This window comes from Canis lupus, chromosome 10, assembly GCF_011100685.1.
Source record: "Canis lupus familiaris isolate Mischka breed German Shepherd chromosome 10, alternate assembly UU_Cfam_GSD_1.0, whole genome shotgun sequence".
Taxonomy (NCBI): domain Eukaryota; kingdom Metazoa; phylum Chordata; class Mammalia; order Carnivora; family Canidae; genus Canis; species Canis lupus.
In genome coordinates this window covers 24,144,892-24,159,708 of record NC_049231.1, presented here as the reverse complement: position 1 = coordinate 24,159,708, position 14,817 = coordinate 24,144,892, and the positions used below count along the sequence as shown (strand labels likewise).

General features: G+C 48.9%; 1 protein-coding gene and 1 long non-coding RNA gene across 5 annotated transcripts in view; one reads left to right on the top strand and one right to left on the bottom strand.

Annotated features, from left to right (window-relative positions):
* The window catches only part of TCF20 (transcription factor 20), a 102,953-nt gene that overhangs the window by 48,431 nt on the left and 39,705 nt on the right, over positions 1-14,817 (bottom strand). For all 4 annotated transcript variants that reach the window (XM_038550333.1, XM_038550334.1, XM_038550331.1 and 1 more), the window contains one exon: positions 1,463-7,150. In XM_038550333.1, the coding sequence (XP_038406261.1) occupies positions 1,463-7,114 (5,652 nt within the window). In that variant the 5' untranslated portion in view covers positions 7,115-7,150. Of the gene's footprint in view, positions 1-1,462; positions 7,151-14,817 lie in introns of those variants that run through there.
* LOC102151248 lies at positions 2,731-12,620 on the top strand. The gene is made up of 3 exons (XR_005365543.1): positions 2,731-3,661; positions 9,797-10,292; positions 10,941-12,620. It is a non-coding gene; the product is annotated as an uncharacterized LOC102151248 (long non-coding RNA).

The window sequence follows — 14,817 nt, the reverse complement described above, 5'->3', positions numbered from 1 at the left end:
GGGTGCACCCAGCAGTCTGTAAGGCAGAGAGAGGAATGAGTGCAGTGGAGGGGCCACAAGAACATCAGCCACTGTGTGGCACAGAGCTGGGGAAGGCACAGCCAGCTCAAAATGTGGGGCCAGTAACCAGGTCATTAGCTCAAAATTATATGAGGTAGATCCTTAACCCAATCCAATTCAAGCAGTTGGCAGTCCCTACAACAAGGATGTTCAGAGAACAAAGATGTTTTCTTATATATCAGAAATGAAGATAAACAAATAAAAAGTTAGATAGTAGAGCTGAAGAGGGTGCGGAGAAATGACAACAAAAAGGCAGAGAGAGAGAATCCAGGAGAGAAAAGATAAAGCCAGAGAATTAATCTAGGAGGCACCTAATTCACAGGATTCCAGAAAGAACAGAAAAAACAGAGGGAAGGAAATTCTCCAAGACATAACACACAATAAACTTCCCCAAGTGGGAGACAGGAGTTTACAGATGGCAAGATCTCCCAGTGGGGGCAGCACAGTGAGTGGACACCTCCCCCGCCCCACACCCACCCCAGGGAAAGCCTCCAGAGGATCAAGGCAGCACATGCTGAGGACCATGCCTAGCCACCCAGTCCCCTTAGTGGCAGCACTAGAAGCTCAAGGCCAAGTCAGGAGCCAGGACTCCAGGACAATGAGAGAAAATTATTTCAAATCTAGAATTCTATACCCAACTGACCCTCAAGTAAACACAAGAAGGCGACAGAGACATATTCTCATACAAGGCCAGATCTCCAAGTATTTAACTCCCACACATGCTGGTCAGGAAAGCTCCTCAGGGACGATACATTCCGTTAAGTGAAGGTGCAGGCTAAGAAGGGTGAAGACGTGGGGTTCAGGAAACGGCATTCACTGGGAGAAAGAAGGGAGTGACAATAATGATGAACACCCCAGGATAACAGGTATGAGGCCGCCCTAAAGAAGGAACTTCCTGTTGTCAAGTCTGGATTAGAGAGGTGGTCCGGTAAAAGCGGTAACAACATGAGATAATAATCTAGAGAAATGAACAGTCTTAGAAGAGAGGAAATAGAACCATATAGTATACTTTATGTTACAGAGTCAGATGTTGAAAAATGGGGGAAAAGCATCGATAAATAACACAAATAGCAGTAACAGCTTATGGTGGAGAAACAGAGGGAAGCAGCCAGGCATGGGGCAGGTTCCAGGGAGGTAGAGCAGGGGGAGCCCGCCTTGGTACGAGGTGCTGCACGGACACGACTCTATAACCTAGAAACACGTCTTACCAATAAAAATAAGTTACACAAATCTTCCAAATTACTTCATTTTCCGTCTACTGGTGTGTGGGCCTAGGGGCTTTCATCTGGAGGAATCATCGTGTGATACAGAATAAACGGTCAGGCTGGACCCCAGACCAAGGAGAGAAGGAGGGAAGGGGACAAGCCAGGCAGAGCGAGCCCCAGAGGGACGCCATACTCACCATCTCTCTGGCTATTTCCAGCGCCTCCTGCAGGCCGTAGAGCCTGCCGCAGACCAGGTAGATTCCATTGGCCCAGAGAATACAACCCTCGTGGACCCAAAATTCATTGCTGTCAAGAGGTAGTTCAGGGATTTGTAACTCCAGCTCAGGGCCCCCTTCCGAGGTGGTGGGCGCAGAGGGCTTGGAGTCCAAGGCAGTCTTGTCGCTGCTGCCCTCGGCGGTGGCTTTCTTACAAGGGAGCCCCCGGGACAGGGACCGAGGGCCTCCGCTGCAGTCCTCCGAGCGGTGTCGCCGCTTAAACCTGGGGTGGGCGGCCAGGCTCCTCTGCTCCTTCTGCTGCTGCTGCTGCTCCTCCTCCTCCTCAGTGTCCGTCTTGGAGCCATTCGAAGCGCTTTTGTGCCGTACCTTTACTTTGCTCTGCATCTCCGTGGCCCGCTTGGGAGGCGGGTTCTTGGGGAGAGTGGCAGCATAATCTTGCGGATAAAAGGGTCCAAAGAGGTCGCCCATGTTCCGGTAACTGGCCCACTTGCCACACAGACAGCAAACTAGGTGCCCCATGACAGAAGACTCTGTCACAACAGGGCCCTGCAGCATGAAGGACGAAGCTGGGAGTGCCTTGCTTTCAGTGCTGCTGGGTGGTGGGGTCAGAGACCTCTGACCTTTCCGACCCCTCACCAATTTGGTCTGTTCTTCCTCTTCAGCATTGATGATTGTACAAACGGCTCCAAGTTCGCACTTATTTACTACATGGATATAAGGGAAAAAAGACTTGTTCTTGGCATCGGTTTTATCCAGTGGCTGGGTGGCATACTTTAGTTTGATCTCAGGTTCTTGGGGTTCCACAATGGGAACTGCTTGTTTGGTTTTCCGCTTCCTTGGCTGTGCCCCAGGCTTCCTTCTCTCCCGCCTTTGCCTCTGCTTTTTTGGCTTTGGCTCTCCATCTGCAGAAGCTTCTGGTATCTGAGGGGGCTGAGGGGGTGGAGGCGGTGGCTGCTGTTTCTTTTGCTTATTCACACTACCAATGGGTCTCCCCTTCTTCTTTCCTGATGGGAAGTACCCCTTAGGGGGGAAACCCTCTTGTTTGGGGGAAATCGTCACTGTATCGTTCTCTTTTTCTTCAGCCTTGGGGTTTGCCTCAGGGGCCGACACGCCTGCTGGAGGTACATTCTTTGAGTCAGAAAAGATTAAAGGTGCAGTCCCACCAAGGGAACCATCTGGTCTCCCCTGGTTACTCCCAGGCTTCTGTGAGGTCGTGGATGTCATGGAGCCAGGGGGTTCCTTTCCAGCAGTGACTGTGTCTGGGTGTGTCTCGGTCTTCACCTTGTCGTCCCCACTGCCACGCCACTCCTCTGAAGACCTCGGCAGGGGCTTTTCTATGTTTAACTCCTGGCTTGTCGGACAGACTAGGTCTGATACCAGCTCACCTTTTCTCTTCTCCATTTCGGCATCCTGGACAGCAATGCTCCCACCTTCAGGAGGGCCACTCTTCAAAGACAGTATGTCATCCAGAGTAACCGTGTCTCCCCCAGCCTCCGCACTGTTCGAGGATGCACTCCTCCTGATGTTTGGGGATGTGATCTTCTGAACTATAGCTTCCAGTTTCAACCCTCGGCCTTTCCTGGGGGGCAGTATTTTGGTCTTAGCAGGACTTGTGAGGGTAACAGCAGGGCAGTTTCTACTGTCTGGACTTGGAAGGTCCTTGGAAGATTCCCTCTTAGGGACAGACTTGACATCCTGACTGTGAGAAAGATGTGCGTAGGAATTGAACGCTCTATCAGCGCCTTCTTTCGGTGGGTGAAGGAGGCGCCCTTTATCTTCAGTGTTGCTGTTCTTCACATCTTGTGACTGCCTCTTGCTGGGAATGGGAGAGATAAAGGAACGCACCCGCCTCCGCATGATTAAGGGGTTTTGAGAAGAATGATCCTCTTGGCCTGGAAGCCTGAGCATAACATTACTGGGTTTGGATGACTGTGCCGTGTCAGTGAGCCCATGTCCGTCGGCCTCATGGGGCGGCCCGTACCTCTTCTGATTGGACATTCCCGGAGGACCGCTGCTTTTGGCTGGAGAAGTTTGCCGGGAAAGATCCCAACACGATTCTTGTTGTAACTTCTGGGAGCCATGCTTCAATTCGATGGTTTTGTTAGACAGACCATCACTAGACATGAGGCAGCGCCCCCCTTCCTGACCGCTGGGATCATGGTAAGTCCCCATCGGTGGGCCATACATCATACCATCTTTGTCATTTTTCAGGGGGCTCCGCACTCTGTCAAGAAACTGCTGCTGCCTTGGGCTCTTCCGCGGGCCCTCCTGCCTGTGCTGTGCTGCAGCAATCACTCCCTGAGCAGAACCACTGCTCCAGTCTTTATACTCCTCTTGTTGCTGCTGGTACATCTGTCTCTTATAATGGAGCTGAGAATTCAAACCTGCATTGGGGTCCCCGTAAGCATGAGCCCGAGTATTTGTGTGGTAAGCAGAGGCTAAGCTCTCTGAGTTGGGAGAGAAGGGAGCGTGTAAAGAACTCCGGTTGGCCCTCTCTGAAAAGGTCATGTGTGGGTTCATGTGATGAGGATCTCCCCCTGGGCCTCTGCTCCTCCCAGGAGACATCTTCAGTTTTTCTGAGAAGTCATGATACTGTGAAGGGGAACGCCCCCTCATGCCCTCTCGACCACCGACTCTGCCAGGGACCCGCCGCATTGGTGTGGGTCTGCTGTCTTGTGGGCCATAGTCTGAGATGGAATCGTGGGCAGCTCCTGGGCTGGCATTGCCTCGGTAAGACTCATGCTTGATGCTAGCAGGATGGCAGTGGTCTCCAGATTTCTTGTTGTTGAAACTGGCTTGAGATTTGGATTGTTCAAAGTCTTCCTCTTTTATCTGCCCGCTCTGGGATTTCAGCTTTGTTTCCATGGATACCAACCCACCTGGAAGAATGACCGACTGACTTAAACTTGGATTGAGCCGCTCACTCCTCCCAAGTCTGGTGTCAGTACCTATGTGTCCCAGTGAGTGAGCCCCTGGGTCCCTGACAATCTGTCTCAGTGGAGAAATATCACAGATCACAGATCTCCTTTCAGAAAGGGAACCCCCAGGCTCATGGGCTGATGACTGAGGCTCTATTTCAAATTTTCTGGGAATCGGATAGTCGGCCAGATTGATCTGTTTCATTTCGGGAGCTGTGCTGCTTGACTTCCTTTCCCAGGGGCCCCAGTGTGGGTTTTCTAACAGGGACCCAATACTTTTGTTCAAAAGGCCCCTGCTAGCTAACTCATTGGTTTGACTGACTAAGACATTAGGCCTCGTGGCTCCTTCCAGGCCACCGGCCATGCCCTGATGCTCCTGAGTACTCCTAGAATATCTCCTGTCAGGGTGGTGGTGGTAACCTTGAAGCACTTCCTGCAGGAGGCTAGGGAACTTCTCATTTCTCCCCTTTCGCTCCCCGTGGCCAGTGAAATCCCCCTTATCTTGTCCTGTAGGATACTGAGGAAAGCTACTGACGTTCCTTGGCACAGCTGATCCAAAACTATCTTTGTAACTATAGCGCAGGCTGCCCGGGGATTTGCTAGGCTCACTCCTGCCTATAAAACCAGGGCCCACTGCCGAGTGCCCGCCCTGGCCGTTTCCCTCTCCATTGTGGTTGGAGTTATTATCTACGGTCTTGTTTCCTTTGCTCCCTCCCCCCGGGGGCTCTGGCTGCGGGACTGGTGGGTGACTGGTTTCCTTTGTCCCGCCAGTGCTGGGTGGCCTCTGGGTGGATGCAGGATCATCCTCTTGGGAGCCTTTATCTTGCCCACCAGGCTTTTCTACTCGACCTGTCATAGCTTCCCGGGAAACAATCACCCCAACTGTTTTTTCATTGACTTTTGGGTTGCCCTCGGCCGAAAGTGGTGTGTCCTTAGCACCAGGCGAGGCCGCCTCTTCTCTGGCCGCAGGACTGGCATTGAGTCTGGGGGCTTCGTTCTGAGTGCCCTGTGCAGGCGAGGAGCCAGCTTTCTCGGAGGCTCCGCCCTTGTAGGTGGTGTCAGAACTGGTGCTCTGGCCACTCAGCTGCCTCACACGCTCGCCTGGATCTTCAGAGCTGCTGGAGCAGCCCCCGTCCAGTGACTCAGCCATAGGGGACTTCAGTTGTTCTTCAGGCTGAGAGGAGCCTTCGGAGTTTGTGCAGCTGTCTGCTTTCTTAGAAGATGAGGAGGGCCTCTTGGAGGTCTTCTTCTGAGGCGTCAGGGCATCAGAAAGTAGCATGTGCTGAACAGTATTGGGAAGATTGGCCACTTGAGTGCTCAGGGCACTCAAACTACTCAGCCCAGGATCTGTCAGTCGCTTTTCTGGCACTCCCTCTAGTCCAAACCCTTTGAAGCCCGCAGCATGAGAATTTGGACTGGGCATCATTGAGGGGGTCGGGCTGAGCTGGGGCATTAACTGTAAAATTCTGTTTCTGGAACCCATGGGCACATTGCCTTGCCCACACTGGAGATTCTCTCCACTCTGCATAAGAGGAGATGGGGTGGAGCTACAGCTTGGAGACTGAACCACAGAGGCCGCCGGGGAAGGGTTTGAGATAGGGCTGAAGTTCTGGTGGAACTGCATGGGGGACCTCACAGGAACCTCAGGCTGGCTGTACTGCCCCACCTGGGCCTGCAGGGGCAGCTTGGTGGCAGCGTTGGTATACTGCATCACATGCTGCGGGGGGTGCTGCTGTGGCTGCTGTGCCTGCTGCTGGGGCGGCTGCTGCCCCTGCTGTGTCCCTTGTGGAATCTTCGCCTGCTCGAAGTTTTTCATAGACTGAGGCTGATAGCTGTAATTTGATTGTGTTCCGTAAGCCTGTGCATTAGAACCCACACTGTGTCCCTCATACTGGGATCCAGCATTCACACTGTAACTGCCATCATAGCTCTGGCCAGACTGGCTGAAGCGCTGCGGTGAAGGGAAGGAGGAGGAGGAGGAGGCAGCAGAAGACTGGTAGTGCTGGCCGAACTGACCCACTCTCAGCTGGTAACCGGCGGCAGAGGACGGCAGAGTTGAGGGCCGCTGCATCGGCTGCAGATGGGACGACCCAGATGCTGGCTGGCCAGTGGCTTGTGGCAGAGGCTGGTGGGACTGGTAAAGCTGCTGTCTCAACTGCTGTACCTGCTGCTGCTGCTGGCTGGAAGCCTGCTGTTGGTACTGAGCACTCCCTGGAGAGAAAGGCCCCGAGTAATCCTGCTGATAATGAGACACACCACCAAGGGCAGAGTGCTGTGCTTGAAACTGGCCCACATGCCCCTCGCTCCCATACTGATTGCCAAAGCTGCTCCCCTGGGGGGGGCCGTAGCTCTGCACGGGCCCCGAAGGCCTTCGTTGAGGTGGCTGCGGGGTTCCTGTCGTCACAGGGTCTTTGCTGCCTGCCATGTAATAAAAGTCTCCAGCCTCTTTCCTGAAACCCTGGTAGCCCTGATGGCCAGAGGTTTCACTAGCCATTGCTGCTGCAGCTGCCGTTCCTCGTCGCCCACCACCGCTGCTGCCGCCGCTGCCACCGCTGCCACCACCCGCGCCCCCAAAATTCTGGAACATCTGGGCCTGACGCGGGCTGAACTCTTCTATCCGGGATGAGCCGTGTACCTCCTGTGGGTAGCTCTGCTGGTCTCCGTGGTAACTGCTTTGCTCCCGGAAGGACTGCATACTGTTCAGCAGCACGGCAGCAGGCCAACAGCCCTCCTGGAAATGGAAGAGGAGACAGAAAAATATCAGACACGCATCTCCGTACAAAGAAAATCAGGTCTGGGTGATGGAGGGGATACAATAATTCATATGTCCAGATGAAGGGGATTGTTTTGAATTTCATCTTTTATTTCTTAACCTATCCATTTCTGAAAATGCCAGTAAGCAGAGAAATGGCCTCAAGAGTACAGCAGACATCTATGAGGAGTATGAAAAGAAAACATTCTGGGTAAATTCAAATTTAATACAGAAAAAAAACCCTCATTATGAAATAAGTGAACCCCCAACATTCAACTGGGTTAAAATATGTGCTATTAGTATTAATAAAAAAAAAAAAAGCAATTTTCAAGTAAGTCTTCCAGCTATGCTGGGGAGGGTGAGAAAAAACACTGTCATCTACTTGCTTCCCTGTATTATAGCCTGATCACTGGACTGAGGTCTCAAAATAACAATAACGCAGTCCCTCCAAGGCTGTCCTGCCCTCCCCAACTTTGAGAAACAGAACTTGCCAGAGAACAGAAATCAAGTCTCTTATGTCCAAATGTACGCTACTCCAAGTTGCCTGTAATTACCGAACTACCTGTGATGACTGGCGACCCCAGGACACTCAAATCTCATCACTGTATGGATTCCTGAGAGCTGCAGTCATCCACACAGACCTAGGGCTTAACCTCTTTCTTGACATGTAATGGTGTGCAAGGCACTCCTCCCTTCAACCATCTATCCTTAACTCCCAGGGACAAAGGCCTAGGGAGCATAAGCCAAAGTAGCAGTGACCCTTCTTCCAGATTCTTTCTGGAGATCTACAAGAAGTTCCAGCACCTCTAACGCCCACATTTTTTTTTTTTTTTTTAATGTGCCAACCTAGTATTCAGAGTTATTACTGGCCATTACTGTGAAAGAGGGAATTAAAACAGTCACTTTGGAGGACAGTACAAGATATGGAGGAAAATAAAAATTCATCAAGCTAGGACCTAGACTCTTCCCAAAGTCATCTGATTGGGTCAACATGTTGTATTACCTTTGCTAATGTAATTAGTATGTAATGTATTACTCTTCTTAGATAATCAAGAGATCATTTTATTTTGCCTTTTGTCTGGGCCTGTCTCCTTCTCAGAGTCAGCTGAGTAAGACAAGACCAAGTTGCTCCAAAAAGTCTTTAAAATCAATTATTTAAAAAGGAAGTTGCGAGAGGTGCCTGTGTGGTTTGGTTAAGTGTCTGACTCTTGGTTTTGGCTCAAGTCATCACCTGAGTGTTGTGAGATCGAGCTCCGTGTCAGGCTCCAAGCTGGGCATGGAGCCTGCTTAAGATTCTCTCCTTCCTTCTTCCTCTCAAAAAAAGCTGTGAAACACCTATGTGGTAGAGGAAGTTAGGACAATTTTCCCACAATGGCTTACTAAGTTATTCTTAGTTCCTGCTCAGGGAGCTAGCGGACAATAAAGTTGCTAGAGGGAGAAAGTCAGTGATCCTTTTAAAAGGTAAATTGAAGGGACAGCTGGGTGGCTCAGCGGTTAAACATCTGCTTTTGGCTTAGGGTTTGATTCCAGGATCGAGTCCCACATCAGGCTTCCTGCATGAAGCCTGCTTCTTCTGCGTATGTCTCTGACTCTCTGTCTCTTATGAATAAATAGAATCTTTAAAAAAGAAAAAAAGGTAAGCTGGATTCCTTATCTCCAAGCCCAATGAGAGCTCCCCATCTCATTCAAGTGAAGGTGCTTTTAGGGGTCTCTGTCTCCACCCCATTACCTCTGACCTCTTCCCCCCACTACCCTCTGTTCTAGCCTGCTGTATCCTGTGCTCCTGTATCCTGGTGCTCCTGTGACCACCAAAAGCATTTTTACAGAGGAATTTTGCTCTAGCCCATAGCAACATGGTGTGCCCCTCTTACTTCTTTCCAGTCTCTGGGCAAATGTCAACTGACTGGTAAGGCCTTCCTGGCCTTAACATCCTATTAAAAATAGCTAACTCCACACCTGAGGCTGGGCTTTCCCCATCTCCCTCCCCAGCACGTTTTCCCAACAGACACTGATAAGTTATTTGTGTACTGTCTCTCCCCCAACTAGAATGTAAACTTCCCAAAGGGAAGAGACTTTGCACCTTGCTGTAATCCTGTCACTAAATGGTACAGAGCACAAGGCAGGCATTCTGTGAACCAATAAATGGTATAAGAACTAGGCTTTAGAGAACTAGGCTAGAACGTACCTACTCAGAGGTGGTGGTGTGGTAGGGAGATGAGAGAGTTGCAGGAAGAGAAAATAGAACATGATCGATCTAAAAGCAGAGCTGGAGGATGCTGAACACCCTGCCTGTAAAATCCTCCAGGCCCAGTTCCAGGGGAAAAAAACCCAACTTGAGTCCACACGAGAGCCGCGAGGAGGCTTTGGAGAGTAAACGTGGGTCATGGTTGAAGATGGTCAGTAACTCCAAACTCAGAAAGCCGCCCCACTTCTTCCTGAAATATCTTCAGTCTAAAATAGCTAGACAAGAGACTACTACTTTGATACTAAGTTTGATTATATAATCACATGACCCAAAGTCATCTTTAAACATTCAAGTACAAATAATCTCAGAATCTAAAGGAAACTGCTTCTCATCATCTTCAAAATGCCTCTGCCAACAGACTGCTCTTTTCTGTGTTCCAGTGACTCTGCCGGGCAACAGACAATGGCTTACTGTAGTGCCTGGGACAGGACCAGCCCTCCGCACACACTGTCACTAGCCCTCACAGCACGGATATCCTGGTTTTACAGACAAGGACACCAAAGCACAGAACTCACAGGGCTCCTGAGCAGCAGGCCCCCTCAGGCCATGTACCTCATACCACACTCCCAGAGGATCCAGGATGCAGTCAGTGACAGCTGCCACCTGTCCTGTCAGAGGTCAGCCTTGAAAGTAGGTGGCCACCAACACTTTTCAGTGTGTCCTTTCTCTGCCTCCCCTCACAAGGACCTCCCTCAGTATTTCCAGAACCGCCGAAAGCATTGTGCCCACACAAGTATCTCTATTTGTGGTGTGCCTCTATCCTGGCTCTTGGTGCCAGTGGCTTTCTAGAAGGTGCCTGAGATGGGTGACAGTGGACAGAAAGACTACATCTGGAAGTTTAATGAAAAGCTTTCTCAAGAGATGACCTCTCCCCAAGTAAGTATTTTACATGTTGTTTAATTAATCATTCTGTAAACAAAATCAGGCTTCTGAAAACCTGTGTATATAAACAATTTTGTCACTTGCTGCAAATTTTTCCTCAGCAGGAGCTCCTAAGAACTGAAGACCAGTTTAGCACCAGCCAGTTGCGCTGCATGCTGCCTGGTTCCTGAGAAAACCCTATCTCCACAGGGGAAGAGACCTGGGTTCGATTCCTCAGAGGGTCCATACTCAGCCCTTCTCTAGAGATTCCCTGTCCTGTCAGGATGTCCTCCTCCCTATTGTTATAGTTCTGGATTACGGACCAGACGAAAAAAGAAAAAATTTCCAGCCAAATACCTCCTGCAGGATACCAGTCATGCTAAATATTCTTCACAAACATAAAGGATCTGGTCATGAGAAAGTGAATAGAAGTTCATCTGTTTTAGGAGTTCCAAATAAAGCAATAGGCAAACCAAGTATACTAGTAATTGAAAATGTCAGCCCAGAGTATTTGTAATTTTAGTATTAGCATTATAAAATAAGCTACTAATAGAGATCATTCCAAAACTATCCTATCATTTTAAAAAAGCAAATCTAATTAGTTTTGAAGCATCGTGATTAATAATGACAAATGCCTGATTTTCCTTGTTTGAATGAATACAGACTTGGATAAAGAAAATTTGAGACTCCAAAGGAAGTCAGTTACCCATGAGGAATTTGTATACGCACTCTGAAAACAGGTCTGCCGGCACACCTCCCTCCCCAACTCTCCCTTTCCCTGACTTCCCTTTTTTGATCTTCTCCTGTTCTCCTAGCTTTCTGAATGGTTTCAGGGAGCTGTGGAGTTGCACAAGCGAGGTCCTGAACTTATTGTCTGTATGGTCACAGCCTAGAAGTCCACACGCCCACCTCATGGCAATCACAGCTTCTGCCTGGGGCCCGCCCTCCACCCCATCACAGGCCACGACCTTGCCATCTTATAGTAAACAGCAGCTTCCTTCGTCCCCCTTCCCTTCACATGCCCAACGCCATCTCACTTTCCAATCCACTCTTCTCCACAAAGTTCTCCAAACTGTCAATACAGGCTCCTTGAATATCTTTTCAAGCACCTGCTTCCTCTTTCACTCCAGGTTTAACCAGTGTTTTTCTGCTCCTTCTCTTGCCTTGGAAAAAAAACTCTTCACTTCGCAAGATAAAAACACTCCCTACACATCTAGTCATGGCCTCTGCCTGGTGGATTATTCTGTTTGCCCTCCAGCTTCCTTTCTCCCCCATCTCCGCCCTGCTCTACATCCTGCAAGGGGGCACAGTACGGACCCCAAGAGGCTCAGGGCTCCTGGCTTCTGGCCCTGCCTGGCTGGGAAGAGGTAGGAAGAGAAGGGGGAGGTAGGATGTGCTGAGTTCCAACCCCGCAATCACTGGGGCTGGTTGAGATGGTCTGCCAGTGGCCACGCTCCCTGTGGACAACCTAAACAGCCACTTTCCCCAGGTCTCAGCAACTGCTTCCTCCTCAGGCCTGAGAAAGTAACAGCTCTTGCTGGTCCAGGAGACGCTACTTTCTCACTGGCAGCCCCCACCCCTGCTCACCCTTTGTAAACACTCCCAATTCTGTTCTGTGGTCAACCTGACGTCATGAAGCCCCGACTTCTAAGTCCTCTTCTGCAGATCGAAGAAGCTGGAAGCTTCTTTCTGCAACCTCCTTTCCAGCATGGATGCAAGGAGAAGCACAAGAGAGGTTTGGAAGACAGAAGAAAAAGGAGAGACTGATATCCTGAAAGGTAGCTCAAGCAGCAGACGCAGATGCTTGGTGGCTTCACTGTGAGCTCATCACTGTGGTACCGCAGCCAGAGACGGTCAGGCACAGCTTCCCTGACCTTCTCAACCCCTGTTCTTCAGACAGTTGGACAAACCCTGAATTCCTCTATCAAAACTCTTCATACCTGAAATGGAACGTTTCCCTTCTCCTGAATGATACAATTAAAACCTCAAATTACCCAGTCTGAGTGTGCCATCTGTTTCCTACAGGACCCTGACTAATACAGCTCTTCTCTTATTCCTAGGATTTCAGCGTAGAATTATCATCACTTGGGGAGCGAGAGACTTCTATTTCATGCAATATGGCATACCAGAGGGACTAAAAAAACAAAATACCTAGAAATGTCAGAAAAAATGCACAGCCAGGCTACAAGTATGAAATGTCCAGGGTTCAAAACTGAACGGGGGGCAGCCTGGGTGGCTCAACGGTTTGGTGCTGTCTTCAGCCCAGGGTGTGATCCTGGAGACCCCAGATCGAGTCCCACGTTGGGCTCCCTGCATGGAGCCTGCTTCTCCCTCTGCCTGTGTCTCTGCCTCTCTCTCTCTCTCTCTCTCTGTATCTCTCATGAATAAATAAATAAAATCTTAAAAAAAAAAAAACTGAACGGGACATGGAAAACAGTGGCAAGCAGGTGCTGGGCTCTAGTACTTATCAACCACGTGGTGGTGGTTCTCATGCTATGCAGGGCCAGAAGACAAGGCCTCCAGCCCTCCTTGGGAGGTGCGCAGAACAGTCACTTCTGCATGTAAAGACTCTGGGCAGCGTCACTTGTGGCTAGAATCATTTCTATAAAGATGACAAAATATATTTATTCTTAGGCCGTCACCAACTCATTTTCAGCAACAAAAATGTTCTTTCCTCAACTGACCCAACTTCCCATCCTCCAGGAAAACCAAAATCAGCTCTCAGCCATCCTAAGCAAGAAGCTTTAGAATAATCCCAAACTCATTGCCTCCTGTAACCCTTTCTCTTCAAGATGTCACCTAATCCTGCTCCTTCTCCACTTCCTGCATTTGCCTGTTACCTCTCTAGCCTCCCTCACTGCCGCTTCCATCTTTCTTGGGGAAAACAACAGCTCCGCAAGTTTCTTTCTCCCTGCACCAGTCACCTGGAACAGCTTTTCTTCAATGAAGTCATGACAGTGTTCCCCTCCCCACATGCCCAGAAGCCCTCTGGCATTGTACCCACCCGGTATGCTCAAATAGACCTGTTTGGTCCCCTCCAGGCCACCGCCTGTTCTCATCACAAAGCCTTCTCTGAAGCATCCCTGGGTCCAAACATTCCTTCTCACTTTGTCAGTCCAACAGCTCTCAGAACTGTAAGAGCTCCAGAAACGTGATCTTCTCTACAACTCTTCCTTAAAAACAGAGAATTTTCTGGCTTTCCCTTGCTTAGTAAAAACAAACTGAGTCAAGTGTATCTGCCCTTAACCACGACCTAAGGTATGTGCTACCGATGCAATAATAGCTCCCATTTATTCTACGTGTCATGCGCTGTATGGCTTTACGGGTATTTTAACTCACAGATGAGGAAACAAAAAACATAAATTGTGTAATTTGCCGAAAGTCGCTCTTCCAGGATAAACTGGAGCTGATCTTCTATAACTCAATTCTAAAGCTCATGTTCTTCCACTGCACCACAAATTTAGCAAGGAGCACCCAAATCCAGGTTTTTAAAAATCCTGACAAACACCTGTGTCAGGTTTATGATGCCGACAGCCCTCTCCTATTTACTGTGTGTCTAATACAGGCCCTGCGCTGTGCCAGGCACTTTACATAAACATTGATGTAGTTCATCCTCATCATTATTGCTCCTTTCTGTAAACTGAGGCTCAGGGAACATAACAAGCAAAACATTCGTAGAAAACAGAGGTGAGATATGGAATGCCCACCCCCAACCCCCATTTGTACTCCTGGCAGAAGCCTGCCTTGACCAGCAGCAAGACACTCATAAATTGGGAAGCATTTTAAAAAGAAACCTTCAAATTTGCTAGAATTGAGTTCACTATTTATATCTGGATACACCCATGTTATTTGCTTGAGGTATGTACGAACACGGGCTCTTCCTAAGTTCATCAATTGGGCTCAAAGACTTGCCCAGTAACTTGATATTTCAAATTCTAAGTTGTGTTTGCAGAGGTGCAGAGTCTAGATTTTTCTCAGTGACTGATAGATTTTGGTACAAGTAGGCCTTTAGAATAAGATGAGGTGTTCACAGTACTTGTTGACTGGCTCCCTGGCTGAGCAGCCCAGAATTCTAGGAGCTTAAGGAACCAACTCAGAATTTCCAAGTCAGTCATCCTGAGGAAAAGAAACTCACCAGAGTGCTACAGATCTAAAAATTTTGCTCTCTGGGGGTACAGACATGTGTTATATTAGTCATATAAACTTTAAAAAATATTCACCTTCAACCATGATCAAAATTAATGCTGGCAAAAACGAGAGGCACAAATTTACAGCTATCAATTTTTCCAAAAAAAAAGAAATTAAGAGATGATATCCCATCTGGTGAGGTTAGGATGAGGCTGGTACAAACAATAACAAAAGCAGTATCCGTTACTATAACTTTTTTAAAAAGCAATTTGGTAATAAGAATAATTAGTATTTTTGACTAACAATTCTAATATTAACTAGATTTTTATACTAGGGAGATTTCAAAACAATCAAACAAAAATCAACATACCAATGTATTAACTCCAGTGATATCTGTAAGAAGAAAATAGGC